Source organism: Homarus americanus, unplaced genomic scaffold (genome assembly GCF_018991925.1).
Source record: "Homarus americanus isolate GMGI-L3 unplaced genomic scaffold, GMGI_Hamer_2.0 scaffold51476, whole genome shotgun sequence".
Taxonomy (NCBI): Eukaryota; Metazoa; Arthropoda; class Malacostraca; order Decapoda; family Nephropidae; genus Homarus; species Homarus americanus.
The window spans coordinates 3,107,252-3,124,614 of record NW_024736148.1 but is presented as its reverse complement, the minus strand read 5'-3'; the positions used below and the strand labels follow the sequence as shown (position 1 = coordinate 3,124,614).

Below are 17,363 nucleotides of genomic sequence, written 5' to 3'. Positions count from 1 at the left end.
CGAAATGGACGTTGTCCGAAATTACATAAACCTATCGGATTTATTCTAATGGGGGTTCCAGGCACCCAACCCCAAGTTTCCCATTTTACAACCATTTAGACCCACTAAATATATATATACTGTATAATGTTATGGTAAATATCATAAACACACATAGGCATGGCTAGGTTTATTACAAAGTGATGAAAAGGATAATGTAAAGTGGGTAGTCCACAAAACATGTAGCTATGTCTCTCTTTATTTGAGTGCCCCGTCAAAGAAGTCCGTTTTCTCTCTTAATCTTAGAGTGCAGTACACCAGACACTTATTTATTTCTTAGTAATGACACAGAATTTGAAATTGCAACTGGGGTTGCAATTGTTGAGGCAACTTAGATATGTCTGATTACAGTTGGAATATTCAAGATCCATTGTGAGTGATGTTTAAAGCTTCAACTGTCTTTATGGTTGGTAAAACTTGTCAAGTCTGTTAGTCTGAGTGGCATGTGTGAGGCCTTGTGTTTGTACAACCTCTAAATATATAAATATATAATGTTATGGTAATTATCAGAAACACACATAGGCATGACTAGGTTTATTACAAAGTGATGAAAAATATACCACCAATACTGTACAGTGGGTAGTCCACAAAACATGTAGCCATGTTTCTTTATTTGAGTGCCCCATCATAGGAGTCCGTTTTCTCTCACTTCAGGACTCCTGAGTCCTTCGTTTTCTCTTAATCTTAGAGTGCAGTACACCAAATACTTCTTTATTCCGTAGTAATGACACAGAATTTTAAATTGCAACCCCAATTGCAACTGGAGTTGCAATTGTTGAGGCAACTAGATATGTCTGAATACAGCAAATGTGTCATTGTCAATTTGTGGGTGAAAGATTTTATCCTCAATAGATGTAGGTTAACATTACACCTGCAGGCAAATGTTTAAAAAAAGCCTAATCAAGGAAGCATATTCCTTTAACACAATATCTGACCAGTATGGGGGAGGACTACTGGTTCTCCGCCAGGGGTCGTGAGTGGTGGCCCAGCAGGCGCCACGGATTTTGGGGTACACGGACGATACATCGATATTGTTCGGTCGGACGTTAACCGGCGCATGATTGTAATCAATAATGAAAAATTAATAAAGTGTTATTGTGCACTTACCTTTAATGTATTCAGCTGAATGCACACAGGGCCTCAATTATTTTTTAATTAAGCATGGAGACTACATTAATTGGATGAAGCAGAGGAGGAAACAGGGCCGTCGTATGTCCGGGCTGTTGTAAGTCGAATATGTCGTAAGTCGAGGATACACCGTATTTTGTACATTCGCCGGAAGATTCGGACATTCATCTTGTGCGGACAGGTGGTCCCCCCTTTTAGTCCGGATCTTCTAGGGTTCAGTGTGTGTGTGTGCATTTTTTAAGAATAATTAATGGTTTATTGAAAGGCTGAAAATATACAGTAACATAATTGGGGAATGGGTCTCTTTATTTACAAATAATATACAAGTAACATAAGTGATACAAATATGATATATAATAACTAGATGTGAGAAGCTCAAACTACAGGGCATTTCAACATAGTGACAGTGCAAAAAGTAAGATTGGCTGGGAGTGAATACACTGGTTGATTACAAGTTATTGATAATTTTACAGTGGTTGGGACTGGGCTGTTCTTATATCGATCTGTACATGCTCGTATGGGCTGGAAGCGGTTGTGGTGTCGAACAGCAATTCTCTGACGAGGGATCTCGGGTGGTAGTAGGAGCCGGTGTCGAGGATGGTGCAGAAGCTTCTCACCAAATTTGCAGAAGAGGGCGTGGTGATGGTCAGTGAGAGCCTAGAGGATCAGTGTGTTGAGCGCTTCTTGATATGTGGAGTAGGAAGGGGAGAGAATTATCTTGCATTCCCTCTTTTGCACTTTTTCTAGGTGTTTACGTAGTGTGGCATTTAGGGAGGAAGACCAGGTAGGGGAGGCATAGGTGAGCTTGGGAAGTGTGAATGTTGTGTAAACACTGAGGAGCTCGGAAATTGGAGGATTTGACAACTTCACTGACGTGTGGTTTCCAATTTAGTTTGTTATCTATGGTAACGCCGATGAGCTTAGTGGAATCTACAACCTGGAGTGTGTTGGGACCTAAAGTAATGGAAGGGGGCGGGACAATGTCGGAGGAGAGGTTGATGTGCTTAACCATGGTCTTGGTATGGTTGATTGTGACGTGGTTGTTGGTGGCTCAGTTTTGGAGACTGTTCATCAAACCTGTGTGTGTGTGTGTGTGTGTGTGTGTGTGTGTGTGTGTGTGTGTGTGTGTGTGTGTGTGTGTGTGTGTGTGTGTGTGTGTGTGTGTGTGTGTGTGTGTGTGTGTGTGTGTGTGTGTGTGTGTGTGTGTGTGTGTGTGTGTGTGTGTGTGTGTGTGTGTGTGTGTGTGTGTGTGTGTGTGTGTGTGTGTGTGTGTGTGTGTGTGTGTGTGTGTGTGTGTGTGTGTGTGTGTGTGTGTGTGTGTGTGTGTGTGTGTGTGTGTGTGTGTGTGTGTGTGTGTGTGTGTGTGTGTGTGTGTGTGTGTGTGTGTGTGTGTGTGTGTGTGTGTGTGTGTGTGTGTGTGTGTGTGTGTGTGTGTGTGTGTGTGTGTGTGTGTGTGTGTGTGTGTGTGTGTGTGTGTGTGTGTGTGTGTGTGTGTGTGTGTGTGTGTGTGTGTGTGTGTGTGTGTGTGTGTGTGTGTGTGTGTGTGTGTGTGTGTGTGTGTGTGTGTGTGTGTGTGTGTGTGTGTGTGTGTGTGTGTGTGTGTGTGTGTGTGTGTGTGTGTGTGTGTGTGTGTGTGTGTGTGTGTGTGTGTGTGTGTGTGTGTGTGTGTGTGTGTGTGTGTGTGTGTGTGTGTGTGTGTGTGTGTGTGTGTGTGTGTGTGTGTGTGTGTGTGTGTGTGTGTGTGTGTGTGTGTGTGTGTGTGTGTGTGTGTGTGTGTGTGTGTGTGTGTGTGTGTGTGTGTGTGTGTGTGTGTGTGTGTGTGTGTGTGTGTGTGTGTGTGTGTGTGTGTGTGTGTGTGTGTGTGTGTGTGTGTGTGTGGGTGAAAGTGTGAATGTTGTGTAAACACTGAGGAGCTCGGGGGCAGGAACTCCGAAGGACTTGAGTCGGCAGAGGAGGCGGAGATAGAAACTGGAGGAGTTAACAACTTCACTGACGTGTGGTTTCCAATTTAGTTTGTTGTCTATGGTGACGCCGAGGAGCTTATTGGAATCTACAACCTGGAGTGTGTTGGGACCTAAAGTAATGGAAGGGGGTGGGATAACGTCGGAAGAGAGGTTGATGTGCATAACCATGGTCTTGGTATGGTTGATGGTGACGTGGTTGTTGGTGGCCCAGTTTTGGAGACTGTTCAATAAATCTTGAAGGGCGATATAGTTGGGAGAAGAATTGTTGTCACTGATCCCAATGGTGGAGTTGACATATTTCCAGCGAGCAGGAGTTTCTCTTAGGGCATCATTGATAAGCATAAGGAAGCACAGTGGTCCCATCTTGGTGCGTGTGTGTGTGCGTAACGGTAAATTGAAAAAGTTCTGCAGCCCGAAGGCTTAAAATTACATTGGACATAAATGCCTAATTAAATACATTAGTGGTTTAACAAAAGCCTTCATTAGAGAAAGGTAAAGGAACATACAGTGAACATACTGATTAATGTTTACAGTGGAGGTCACGTAGATCATGTATGCTGAGGTGTTGAACAGCAGACACGTAGTGTAGTAACTCCTTCACAGATGGTATTGTGAGGGGCATCACGTGGTGTAGTAATTCCCTCACAGATGGTGCTATGAGGGGCTTGATGTGGTGTAGTAATTCCCTCACAGATGGTGTTATGAGGGACCTGAAGCAGTGTACTAATTCCCTCACAGATGGTGTTATGAGGGGCATCACGTGGTGTAGTAATTCCCTCACAGATGGTGCTATGAGGGGCTTGACGTGGTGTAGTAATTCCCTCACAGATGGTGTTATGAGGGACCTGATGCAGTGTACTAATTCCCTCACAGATGGTGTTATGAGGGGCATCACATGGTGTAGTAATTCCCTCACAGATGGTGCTATGAGAGGCTTGACGTAGTGTAGTAATTCCCTCACAGATGGTGTTATGAGGGACCTCATGTGGTGTAGTAATTCCCTAATAATAATAATAATAATTATGCAATAATAATAATAATAATAATAATAATAATAATAATAATAATAATAATGATGATAATAAAGACCCACAAAGAAAAAAAAAGACCAAGAGTGAGAAACAATATATGTATGTTGTGTTGTCAATGTTAAGAGAAACAATTGAGACCCTGCAATTGTGTGTAAATGAGGCAGAAAGTCAGATCAGCAACCTGGGACATGGTTACAATTTTTGTGATGCCCTTTGGCAGCAGGGTCTATCATTAGACAACAAACTATGCTTCCAATATCTTCCCAGGCGGTAGTACAGTCGACCCTCGTTAAAATGGACTAATAGGGGGGGGAAGGGTGTCCGTTTTAGCCGATTGTCCCAATTAACCGATTTAGGGGTTAATATTGCATTATACAGCTATGTGTATGTTTATTTGAGTGCCCCGTCATAGGAGTCCGTTTTCTCTCACTTCAGCACTCCTGAGTCGTCCGTTTTCTCTTAATCTTAGAGTGCACCAGAGCCTGTTATATCTTAGTAATGACACAGAATTTGATATTGCAACTGGGGTTGCAATTGTTGAGGCAACTTAGGTATGTCTGATTACAGTTGGAATATTCAAGATCCATTGTGAGTGATGTTTAAAGCTTCAACTGTCTTTATGGTTGGTAAAACTTGTCAAGTCTGTCAGTCTGAGTGGCATGTGTGAGGCCTTGTGTTTGTACAACCGCTAAATATATAAATACAGTATATAATGTTATGATAATTATCAGAAACACACATAGGCATAATGAGGTTTATTACAAAGTGATGAAAAGGATACTATACAGTGGCTAGTCCACAAAACATGTAGCCATGTCTCTTTATTTGAGTGCCCCGTCATAGGAGTCCGTTTTCTCTCACTTCAGGACTCCTGAGTCGTCCGTTTTCTCTTAATCTTAGAGTGCACCAGGGACTTTGTTATTTCTTAGTAGTGACACAGAATTTGAAATTGCAACCCCAATTGCAACTGGGACAATCCTAGAACCAGAAATTTGATATGGACAGTTCAGATTTCGTCCGATTTATCCGAAATCCGGATTAAAGGAGTCCGAATTAACGAGGGTCGACTGTACCTCCCTTTTTGGTAGCTGCCTACTACCTACCCCTATCGCTCGTATATCCATCCAACCTATATTTGAAGCTATCCAGTGTATTCGAGTTAATGATGATGTTTGGTAACTTGTTCCACTCATCCACAACTATATTTCCAAACCAATGTTTACCTATCTCGCACCTAAATCTAAACTTGTCTAATTTAAAAATATTGCTACGAGTTCGCTCCTGGTTGGATAGTTTGAGTATGTACCGTTGTTACATCACCTTTGTTTAACTCTGACTTCCATTTGTACACCTCAATTATATCGCCCCTCACTCTTCATCTCTCGAGGGAGTGCAAATTAAGATGCTTTAACCTGTCTCTGTTATCAAGGTTCCTAATGCCTGGGATTAGTCTTGTCATTCTCTTCTGAATTCTTTCTAAGGATTCTATATCCATTCTGTAGTACAGTGACCAGAACTGAACCGCATAATCTAAGTGAGGTCTCACAAGCGCAAGATATTAGTTTTAGGATAACCTCACTAGTCTTGTAACCAACACTCCTTTGTATGAACCCAAGTACTTTGTTAGCCTTGTTTTGAGCAAATACACATTGTTGTCTTGGCTTAAGATTCCTACTTATCATTACTCCTAAGTCTTTCTCACAGTCGGAGTTCTATATAACAACATTGTTTATCTGATATCTGGTTTCTCTGTTTACATCTCCTAGACTTAGTACTTTACATTTGTCCAATTTAAATTTCATATCATTTTTCAGACCATGCAAAAAATTTGTTTTGATCTTCCTGTAGTTTTGCGGAGTACTCCTCAGATTTAATTACTCGCCCTATTTTAGTGTCGTTAGCAAATTTACTTACGTTGCTGTCTACACCTATATCTATGTCGTTTATGTATATAAGAAATGGTAGTGATCCAAGTACTGAGCCTTGGGGTACTCCACTAGTGACGTTACCCCAATCGGATTTAGTACCGTTAATGCTTACTCGCCGTTTCCTGTTTTGTAACCATGCCATAATCCATTTTAGAATATCTTCTCCAATTCCATGAGCCTCTACTTTTCGTATTAGTCTTTCGTGGGGGAATCTGTCGAAGGCTTTGTTAAAGTCGCGATATACCACATCATAATCGTGTCCGTCGTCCACTGATTTGAAAACAGTTGAAAAGAATGTTAATAGATTAGTTAGACATGAATGCCCACTTGTGAAGCCATGTTGGGAGTCAACTTGTGCTACTCCAGGTGATTTTGAATAGAGCTTGAAATTATTGCTTCCAGCAATTTGCTTACAATTGATGTTAAACTGATTGGATGGTAGTTAGAGGATAGTAATCTATCTCACTTCTTGAAAATCAGTATCACATTTGCTATCCTCCAGGATTCTGGTACTACACCTGAAATGTAATTGACATAGATACATGAGTAGATAGAGAATATGGATTGAACTTTGTATAGATGATTTATATTTTACTTCCAAAGAAAAAATTTAACTAACATCATGAACTCTTACAACACTGTACACTGTAAAATAATTTTTTTATATGTACCCTACAGATTTTATGTACTGTCTCTTTTCAGTACCTACACTGTATGTGTATTTATGAAGCATTAGTCATTCTTGAAAACTCTTGGAACTGGTGCAGGGTGGTTGGAATTAAGAGCAACACAGCTTCTCCCTTCATATCCTATCACTTGTTCGATCTAACTGCTGTAACAAGTGTGTTCTGTAATGGTGTTCCCTTGTACAACATAAGCATCATGACTATATTCACCCATTGAGTTTTCATTTTTTATATGCTAGCACCACATGCCCTAATAATGTGACTCCTCTTTTATGTTGTACTTGTTTGATGGAATGTGTTTGTTACTATATCACTCTGAGATCATGAGTTTCTTTTCTTCTTTGTTTCTATGCAAGTTATTTGAATATGCATTGACAGTTGCTAATGAATTGCCTTATTTTTTCACTTTTTATGATATTAAGCTTAGAGAGTTTTAGGTACCGGGTAATTACTGTAAGTAAACCATTATGTGTTGCTCAAAGTAATGAATATTTTTGTAGTGTGCATTGTATTTGCTACTTGATCATAAATTATTATGGAAAATGCTGAAGTCTTAGAATCTGTCCTTCAAGTGAATATGTATTTTACAGGCTCTGACAGTGACAGGTTAAGCATGCACCATGAAGATCACTTTAGTGCTGCTCAGCCAGCCAGGATCCTTGGTGGGGGTCTGCCTTATTGTGCTGAATGGGCTGAAATCTGCAAGTGTGCAGGAACAGAATTGATACAGAACCTAGGAAGAGCCGGGGAAATGCGGGCGAGCAGATTTCGCTCCGTGTGTTGGTTGATATATTTAAAAATACTGCCTGATGATCATACACAGGTAAAGTATAGGACTTTTGGATCTTAATATTTTTTTCTGCTGAATCTGATCTAGATTGAATGAAAGAAAAGTACTCTATTATAGTCCTGTCTTGTGTGAGTGTATTGTATGCATTATATATGTACAGTATGTATATTATCATCATTAACTCGAATATGCTGAATTGCTTCAAACATAGGTTGGATGCTCATATGAGCAATAGGGGTTGGGTGTAAACGGGACTGCCCAGTATGGGCCAATAGGCCCGCTGCAGTTTCCTCCATTCTTATGTTCTTATGTTATGTGTGTGTTTGCATACATTTATGTATGTTTTATGATCTGTAAGTTTATGCTCTCTTAAATGTGATTGGGTGTTTGTGTACATTTTCTTCCATTTATGCTTTAAGAATCATCATATTGTATTTGTTTATGCAAATATTTACTCAAAAGTCTTTTATATTAAATCTTGATTATTTATATGTACAGTAACTTGGACCTGTTTATTGGTTATACATCATATTCAGTGTTTATTAGGAAAAAAGTGAAGAAAAGACATGTTTTATGATATTCAAATTATAAGTTTTCTGTCAGGTTTAAAGAGTCCATGAATTCAGAGACATACAATAACTTGGAATGAGAGTAAATACAGTACAGTATAAGGTTTTGTCAGTGTTCTTGTGCTTTATTTCAGTGGTTAAAGGTGATTCGGGAGGAACGTGAGAAATATGAAACCATAAGATTACATCTCATGGTGACACCTGGGCTAGGTGATGAATCTCTTGATCCTTTGTTAAACAATCCTCTCTCACAGCATGAACAGGTGAGTTACAACTTTATTGAATACGGGAACTAAACGCTTTTCTCGTTACATTAATTTCCTTGTGGTTTGAAATCTTGCAATATCATTTTAAACAGATGATTATTGGTTTACAGGTATTTTGAAAATCTATCGAGTTTGTTTGGCATGAATATATTATTTGTAAAATGACTTTCATATTTTGTAATGAAGCATAATTTATTAATGGGCAACTATGTAGAATATGGATAATTTCTAAATACAGCACAACAGTTCCCATATCATCTGTGGATTTTCAGTCTGTGATTTATTGAATTGTTATGCAAAGTATATTCATGCCTTAACTTACACAGTGGTTAGGTTCTTGAGAACACCATGCAAATAGAAACCATGAACAAAGGTCCTATGTGAAATGGGGTTAGGTACCAGGCTCACAAAATTACCTACCTCATACATCTAGTAAGGTGCTTACAAAAAAAAAATAAATGCATTTATAATTTTAAGGATACAGGGCTGTATTATATAAGAACCCACTGGTTAATGAATAGGTTAGGGACTGAAGAACCAGTTCATAAGATGGTTGTTCAAAATCCAAAAGCTAATTCCCTTTAGGAAATATGTAATTACAGTTGGGTCTTCATTTACGCGGTCAATTGAATCCGTGGAGTACCGCGTAAAACGAGAAACGCGTAAATGAAATAACAGAACATATGGGATTAATTGAAATAGAGACTGGGCCGACCCCCAAACTCCACTTTTTCCCGACACAATACGTACGTTGTAGTAAAAATAACATATTAATTTTATGATGGTATGCACACATAATTAATAATTAAGAGAAATATCAATAATATTAGGTTTTTTAACACTTACGTTAGTAGAAAAGCTGGGCCAGCAAACGTGGATGGCGGCTGGTTCCGAGGCAGAGGGCAGATTAGTTGCCCTCCGGTGAATCACTTTCACTTTCACTACTTGCAGAGGTTTGCAGGGCCTCCCAGACAAACCCCTCAAAGTCCATATCCTCACTGTCAATATCACTATCACTGACTTGGGCTGGCTGTGGTTGTGGTGGGTTGCGGGTGAGGAAGTCCTCAATACTACGTTGACGACTAGCATTGATGTTGTCGAGATAGATCTGGATACATGGCTCCATAAATTTCGTCAGGTGGTTTCTAGACGCTTCATACCGATGCTTCTCTGGGACGTTGGCAAGGATGAGCTTAAGTTTCTCCCCCAACTCGATGATTTCCTTCACATCATCATGGCTTAGTCAAGGTAATTCAATGTTTTTCTCTGGTGGTGGGGGTCCCGCGGCTGCCATTGTGAGTTGTGAGGGGAATAGCGGGCACAAGAGAGAACTGTATGCGCGACTGAGAACAATGAGACAGGCCCAGCTAGGTCATCGACTTCTTCCCTCCCACGGCAGGGCACATCATATTACATTAAACCAATCACAGCTAGCGGGGGAGGGAGGTAAGGATGCGTGGCCCACTCACAGTCCGATACGTCATATGACGTCACCGATAACGCAACAGCGACATACTGCGCAACCTTACTCACGCCGCTTACCCTCGCTTTGGTCAAACATGGCGGGAGGTTTGAATCCAAAATGGTGCAGTGCGGCTGGACCGCCAGCTGCTCTCCGCGTAAATGACCAAATTTACCGCGTAATTAAAGCATTTCAATTCCGGCAAGGCCCCGCGTAAATGACCAAATGCGTAAACCAAAACCGCGTAAATCCAGACTCAACTGTACAGGTATCCCTCGTTTAACCATTGTTCACTTAGCAATTAAATTTTTTTAACACCCTTTCTCGTCAATTTTTGGTCTAGCGATCTTCGACTCGCTGGGAAAAATTCGGGAGGGAAGTCGGAAAAACTGGGGATTCTGTGCTCCAAATGTGCATCATTACAATACTGTAATGTCTTAAAAATAAAGAAAATAATGTACTATATACTGTACAGTATACAATACAGTGTTTTATAGTACAGTACAGTATTTTATAGTTTCATAGTATACTGTACTATAAAACTATAAAATAATAAAAATGAAGAGCATGGGTGTGTGTGGGTGTAGGAAGTGAACATATGTATTGAGGCAGTGAGCTGTAACTGTGGCCAGCCGCACTCTCCCTGCCCCTATGCAACGTCTTGGCATACAGGCAGCAGCCACACACGGCTCATGAGTCAGCTTGGTGACTGCCTGGATGAACTGTGTCATGTGTAAACAGTACCAGTAAATGTGAGGAATGAATAAAAATAATAATAATAAATATAAGATAAAAGAAAAAATACTGCTTTGCCATTTGGCAATCATTTCACGGAACGAGACAGAGAACAGGTGAGATATCCACCACACCGCTCCCCCTCCTCTCCCTTACCAGTGGTAGAAGCTGGGAAGCAGCGAAAGGAGATCGTAACACTATCAGTGAATTGTATTTGCTTCCTTCAAAAGTAGAAATGTTGGGCTTGATTGGATGGATGGAGGTGGATGTTGGAAGAGGAGGATTAGTCAGAGGAAGAGGATTAGTCTGAGGAAGAAAGAGAGGTAGGACTAGGTGGATTGTCTATTGCCATCTCATCATCATCTCTTCGTGGTGGTGGCCTTACACCAGAAGGACCTTGCTTTGGATCTCATGGCTACAAAAAATTCCACCAATGTCACCAAATGTACAACAAAGCAAAGAAAAACCTTGGAGCACTTTCAAAACAAGGCTTGGGGATGCGGGCAACTGTTAATGTGCGTGTATGTGGCACAGGCAAAAATGATGAATATTGAGAGAATGGGAGGCAGGCGGGAATTTTAAATGCTTATGCTCACAACCGATGGATTTCATCCGTGGAATCCTCTTAAGATCAAGGAATTTTTACGTATATAGTACAGTAGTTCTACAATTATTTGAGATTGTAACTGCGGATCCACAAATAATGAATACTCAGATAACGAGGAACCCCTGTACCTGTATGGGGCTAGGTTTTGAACCACCAGAATAAACCCCGATATTGCAAATATTTTACTTACAGTATCATTACAGTATATGAAGATAACTGTTTAGGGATAGTTAAATTTAATAATTTTTAAGCATCTGGATATAGAACATTGCTATTTTGTTTTTTACCTGTAATTGTAAATGTTAATATTTACTGGCAATTACCATATATGCGCTGTACTGGCATATCACAGAATTATTTGTCCTTTCCTACTCTACTGATATTTGTTTCCGTTATAATGAGAGTAAATATTGTTGGTAACCTGAGGGAGCATTTATATACTGTACTGTATCGTGAAATTAAGGGTTATAATCACTTGACCATATACAAAAAATTATATAAAATGAGGGCCAAATGTATGCATATAATCTGTGCCTTCTGCTGTGTGAAACCATGAAATACACTGAAAAATACTCGGCCAACTCCATCCTACAGATAATAACAAGCAGTAATATCCCCGTTAGCCGGAACAATTGGTGGAAAGCACTTCAGGTAATGAGAGATGGTAAAATTATCATTTTGGTCATCCACCTATTTGGAAATAGGTCAGAACCATTCAAGACACACTAAAAACCACCAGAAAAACATAATTTCAACCGAACCTAAACCTCTCAGATGGTGGTAACTTAAAATCCTAAAATTCGCTGGATGACCAAAGCGATAATAATACCCCGAGAGATTTTCTGGTAACGAGACGACTCGCAAAACCAGAAAAAATCCCCCATCCCTGGAATTTTTAGGGTTACTGGGAAAAGTTTTGGAATTTTCTGGAAATTGCGCATTGTTTCATCCTTGGAATTTCCTCTCAGAACCCCCCCCCCCCCAAGTCAGAATTTTCCAGAATTGCACATTATTTCATCCTTGGAATTTTCTCCTAGGCCAGGAAAATATTTTGGAGAGAATTTCTGGAATTTTTCTCAGAATACTGTATTCCAGAAAATGCGCCTGATTTTCAACCTTGGAAAATCTTTCCCAAACTCAGAATTGAGAGAAATTTTCTGGAAAAAATTCCAAGGATATTTCAATTTCGACTGTTGGAGAGTTCAGGCAAAGAGGGATACCGGCTAACAGAGATATTGTTATAGAATATTTTAAGAGGCAAACATCCTGAACCGATACCTCTAGTGCTTGGCTGTGAGTCTAAATTTCATAACCAGTCAGTCAATCTAAACTGTTAAATATTAAAAATGTTACCAGTAATTTATATCTAGTAACTTAAGACTGAAGACGAAAAGTTCACATAAAAACGTGAATTATTCCAGTTACCCTTGTGCTTTGTGTTGGCTTCACTATAGTACAGTATAAAGAGCATAGCTATCACTTATGGGTGTTTGTGTTGCACAAGCTCAGTGATTTTAGTTTTTACTCTAAAGTTTGGTTTAGTGGCTGCTCAAATGCCCCTATAATTTTTACCCAAGTTCTGCACATTGCTCTGATGATGACAGGCATTCCATATTCAATCTTGATCTAACATTGAATTATCATGAATCATGATGTCTACTGAGCTAAGGCCTCACTCACCTGGTACAGTAATGTTCTATATTGTGATGCTAGATATAAAATCAAATCATGTACATGTCTATACTTTTCATGTACAGTAATCCCCTAGGTTACAGAAGGGATGCATCTTTGAAAAGTTGACCGTAATGTGAACCTCTTTTTCTCATTGACTTTCATTATATACAGTAATTGGAGATGCATTCCTAAAGAAACTTTTTTGGCAAAATGGAGTAATACAAGCACACATCTTATGATTGAAAATAAAGATTTTTAAACATACCTGTACGGTATACATTGATTATTATATGATACACAAAACACTTGAATTTAACTCGCCACAAATGATGTTGAATGTTGCATGAGGTGAGGTGGTGCACTGGGAGTTATTGTGAGACTTATCAAGCTCTAATGTTTTTTAAATCTGGCTACATTTTTCTCCCACTTCAAACTCCATAAAACATTGTTTTATATCCAACATAATTAATTTACGGGCTCTTTTAGCACTATTGATTTCATTTGCACTTGATGGCCTCTTTCCACTCACCTTGTATAAGGGTAATACATTGGACAGTCTTGAATAATAAACGTAAATAAGTGTTAAATCCAAGAGCTGGGGTTGAGAGATCAAGCGTACAGGCTGGGAGATATTAACAAATTGAGTCCAGCATCATGGGTGTGCTGCATAGCCATGCTTGATGGTACCAAACACCAAGAAAGCCACACCAAATAAATTATAAAGTCAGTGAATTTATTTATTTTTTTTTTTTGTATACAGTATATCAATTTTTGTGTTGAAAATTGATCCCATTTCTGTAAGGTAAAATTTAAGGGCCGTATCCCGAGTTTAGTGATCATAATTTACAAATGCCGTATTGGTGAATTTCCGCAATCTGAGTTTCCATGATGTGGGGGATACCTACAGAAGGTATGGTAAGTTACATTAAATTAAAAGGTAAACACTAATGTTTATAGTTCACTGTAAGGTTGAACATTTCATAGTCTGAACAGTCTTGCATTTAATTGACCAGTAGTGGCATACCTAGCCCATGACAGCATGATATAACACCAGGGCATAACCAGTCAAATGAACTTACCATGTATGTAAATACTTTTCTGTACATATTACTAGATGTACTAAAGTTACTTTTACTTGCTAAAGTGTTCTTATAACACTTTCTTTTACCTTACAGAGTCCCTGGAATCAATATTTTGAAGACTCGGAGTTAAAGAAACTCATCAGGCAAGATGTGATAAGGACATTTCCCGAGGTTGAATTCTTCCAGTCCACTCGTATCAGAGATCTTATGGTCACTGTACTATTCTGTTATGCACGGCAACACCCAGACATAGGATATAGACAAGTGAGAGAAAGTTAACACATGGTGATTGATTAAATTAATTTATACATAATTTTTTAACTGTACTGCACTAGAAATATCAAACTGTTTTGAATTAAGGTTAATTAGTGAAAAGGTTTTGATTTATAGAACTTTTTTGTGAACAGGGTATGCATGAGGTACTTGCGCCATTGATCTTTGTGCTTCACTGCGACCACCAGGCTCACCAGCATGCTCGTGAGATGGACCCAACGCCGTAAGTACTCTAGAAATTAAAGTGTGTTGTTACTATGCTAATTTTACTATACAGTATATTCCTGTTGAATTATTATTACTCTACTGTACTTTTTTTTTCAACTTTATTCTCATTAAAAAACACAGTGATAGGATGGAACTCGTAAAAAAAATCTTGAGAGAGAATGTACAGGGGGCCCCCAAATTCGCGGGGGTTCGGTTCTCGAAATGGCTGCGAATCGCCTAATCCGCAAATGTTATTTGCGGACAATTATTTCTTTTACCTGTATTGTATATATATGTGTGTGTGTGTCTACACATACACACATGTTTACAGTACAGTACAGGAAATTGCTGTCTCTAGAACGAATGGCTCCCTGTTCCAGCCGCAAAAATGCCGGCAACTTTAAAACTAACCACAGACATTCTTGGGTACATCCAGGGTGTCATCTGCGAATATTAGAGGACCGCGAAATAAAAATCTGCAAACTTGAGGGGGGGGGTGGCGGCTGGCTTTATTCCTGTGTGGGTGAGAGTGAAAAATGAGGAATAAATGATTAGTGAGAGTGAGTGCTTCTGCTTGCATACTTAAGCTTGTATATGTGCCTATAACCATGTGGGTTTGGAATTTTATTTTTATTTTATTTATTTTTTTTCATTATTTTTTTTAATTGGGCACTCCCCTACATCCTTGTATAAGGTGAAGCGCAGAAGCGTTTACAGTGCCCAACAGGGAAGCATGCTAGTTCATGCTTGCTTTTATGTCTCATGAGTTAAGGGTGTAGAAGCCTGAAGAGTCAGTGGTTTATGTCATCAAGTTATTGGAAGCTCCAACAACTTGTCCCTAAATACGAATTCGCAACTTTCGACTTACACCAGGTACCTACTTTACTGCTAGGTGAACAGGGACTAATGGGGGCTAGGAAGTAAGTCCAAACAACTTCCACCGGCCCGGGAATCGAACCCGTGACATCTCGCTTGTGAGGCAAGAATGGTGCTGCTTCTACCACCGGTCCCCTCAGGTTTGGATGTGTGTGTGTGCCTATGACCATGTGTGTATAGATTTGTATATTTGCCTATGTATTACCAAGTGAGTATAGATGTGTATGAGTGTGTACTGTATATGCTTTCTGTTTATTGCATGCACTTATTTTCTTGTCTCTTTTGTGCATATACAGTACATGTAAAGGGGTGAGTAATTGCTTCATATCACTCCTGTTTTTACCAAAGAACTTTAAACTGATTTTTTTTTTTACCTTTCCAGCCTACATTTTACTCAAGGGAATTATTAGTTTCTTTTTTCATCTCATCCTACCTTGTTCATCATAGGCATGAAATATGTGTACAGGAATACTGCCTATTTTTCCACAATATAGTAGTCATGTTGCAGTATATTATGCTAAGAAGTAAAGCTGGGTAAACTCAGAAATAGAATTTAATTTCAATACCTGTATTATCCCGGCAAGCTGTAACAATTTGTGTGATTGGGTTGTTACCCAGGAAGCATGGTTGTACACTGAGCTGTGGTGTAGAGGAAACTCACCAGAATTTATGTCAAGTATAGCCAGACACAGTGGTCATTTCATGTGTAAAGTCTGTTAGTCATCTGGTGTCAGTGCTTCCTTTGCACATTCATTGTGCTATTCTTTTTGAGTTCTTTTGGTTTCATAACTAATCCTTATTTTTATATGCACCAGCACCAGCAAATCTTAGCCCAGTGTTAAGCTCTATAAAAACGGTGTTCGAGCGAATCCGCGTTGAACAAACCTGTGTTAAGCGAGGTGGCAGTGTATGTTCAGAGTACACTGTCCTACACCTTTCATGACACCTAGAGGTGTAGTGATATTCTCATTAGCCAAAATAATAATTTGGTGCAAAGCTCTTCTGGGGATGAGAGATTTCCGGGTAATGAGATTATTCTCTCAAACCCCGAAAAATCCCACATCCCTGTAATTTTTCCGGGTACTGTAAAAAAGGTTCTCTGAATTTTCCATAATTACATGTTATTTCATCCCCATAATTTGGTCCCAGACCTATGAAAAAACTGAGAGAGTTTTTGGAATTTTCCAGAATGACGCATTATTTCAGCCTCAGAATTTGCTCCCAGACCCAGAAAAAATTAATTTTCCAGAAAATGTTCCCAATTTTCAGATTCAGAATTTGCTCTGTCCTGCTAAAAAAAAAAAAAATTCGAGATTTTCCAGAATTTAATTGGACCTTCCTCAGAAAATGGGCCTGATTTTCAACCTCAGAAACTCATTCACAGATCCAGCGTGGAGAAAGTTTTCACAGAAAAAATCTGAGCCAATTCCAATTCAGGGTATTGGAGAGTTCCAGCTAACAGATATATTACATGTGCTGTAACTGAAGCAACCACTGAGTACCCCTTTACACATTCTTTGCTCGACAACCTGGAGAGAGAATAGGGGAGAGGGTGTGTATAAAATACCCCTTATTACATTGATATACTGATACCGAAACAGTTAAATTGGCAGAAGAACACAGATACAGAGTTGAAATAAAATTCATAATATTAACATGGCTGCACCATTTGAGAGCCTGAGCGCTCTTGTGGGCACCTGATATATACTGTACATTTATCACAAGGAAGCATTAATGGGCAGGTTGATAAAAAACAATATGTTTTAAGGACTTGACCCCTTTGCTATGGGATGCCATTTTCAATATTTTATTTGGTTAATACCATATGATTTTATTCAGCTCAGAGGTAGCTCCAAAATAAGGGTTAATGCTGCTGACTGTGGCAAAAATGCAGTAGAGACTACAGGTAGACAACCTTTTATCCAAAATTCCGAAAACCGAAAAGCTCTGAAAACGAAAGTTTTTTTTTGTGGGGCAATTTTTTATATATATATATATATATATATATATATATATATATATATATATATATATATATATATATAT

General features: G+C 39.2%; 1 protein-coding gene across 1 annotated transcript in view; it reads left to right on the top strand.

The window, feature by feature from the left end:
- The window catches only part of LOC121872048 (TBC1 domain family member 5-like), a 110,282-nt gene that overhangs the window by 11,896 nt on the left and 81,023 nt on the right, over positions 1–17,363 (top strand). The window contains exons 3-6 of the mRNA XM_042374716.1: positions 7,367–7,599; positions 8,270–8,398; positions 14,055–14,225; positions 14,369–14,457. Coding sequence (XP_042230650.1) covers positions 7,367–7,599; positions 8,270–8,398; positions 14,055–14,225; positions 14,369–14,457 — 622 coding nt within the window. The remainder of the gene's footprint in view (positions 1–7,366; positions 7,600–8,269; positions 8,399–14,054; positions 14,226–14,368; positions 14,458–17,363) is intronic.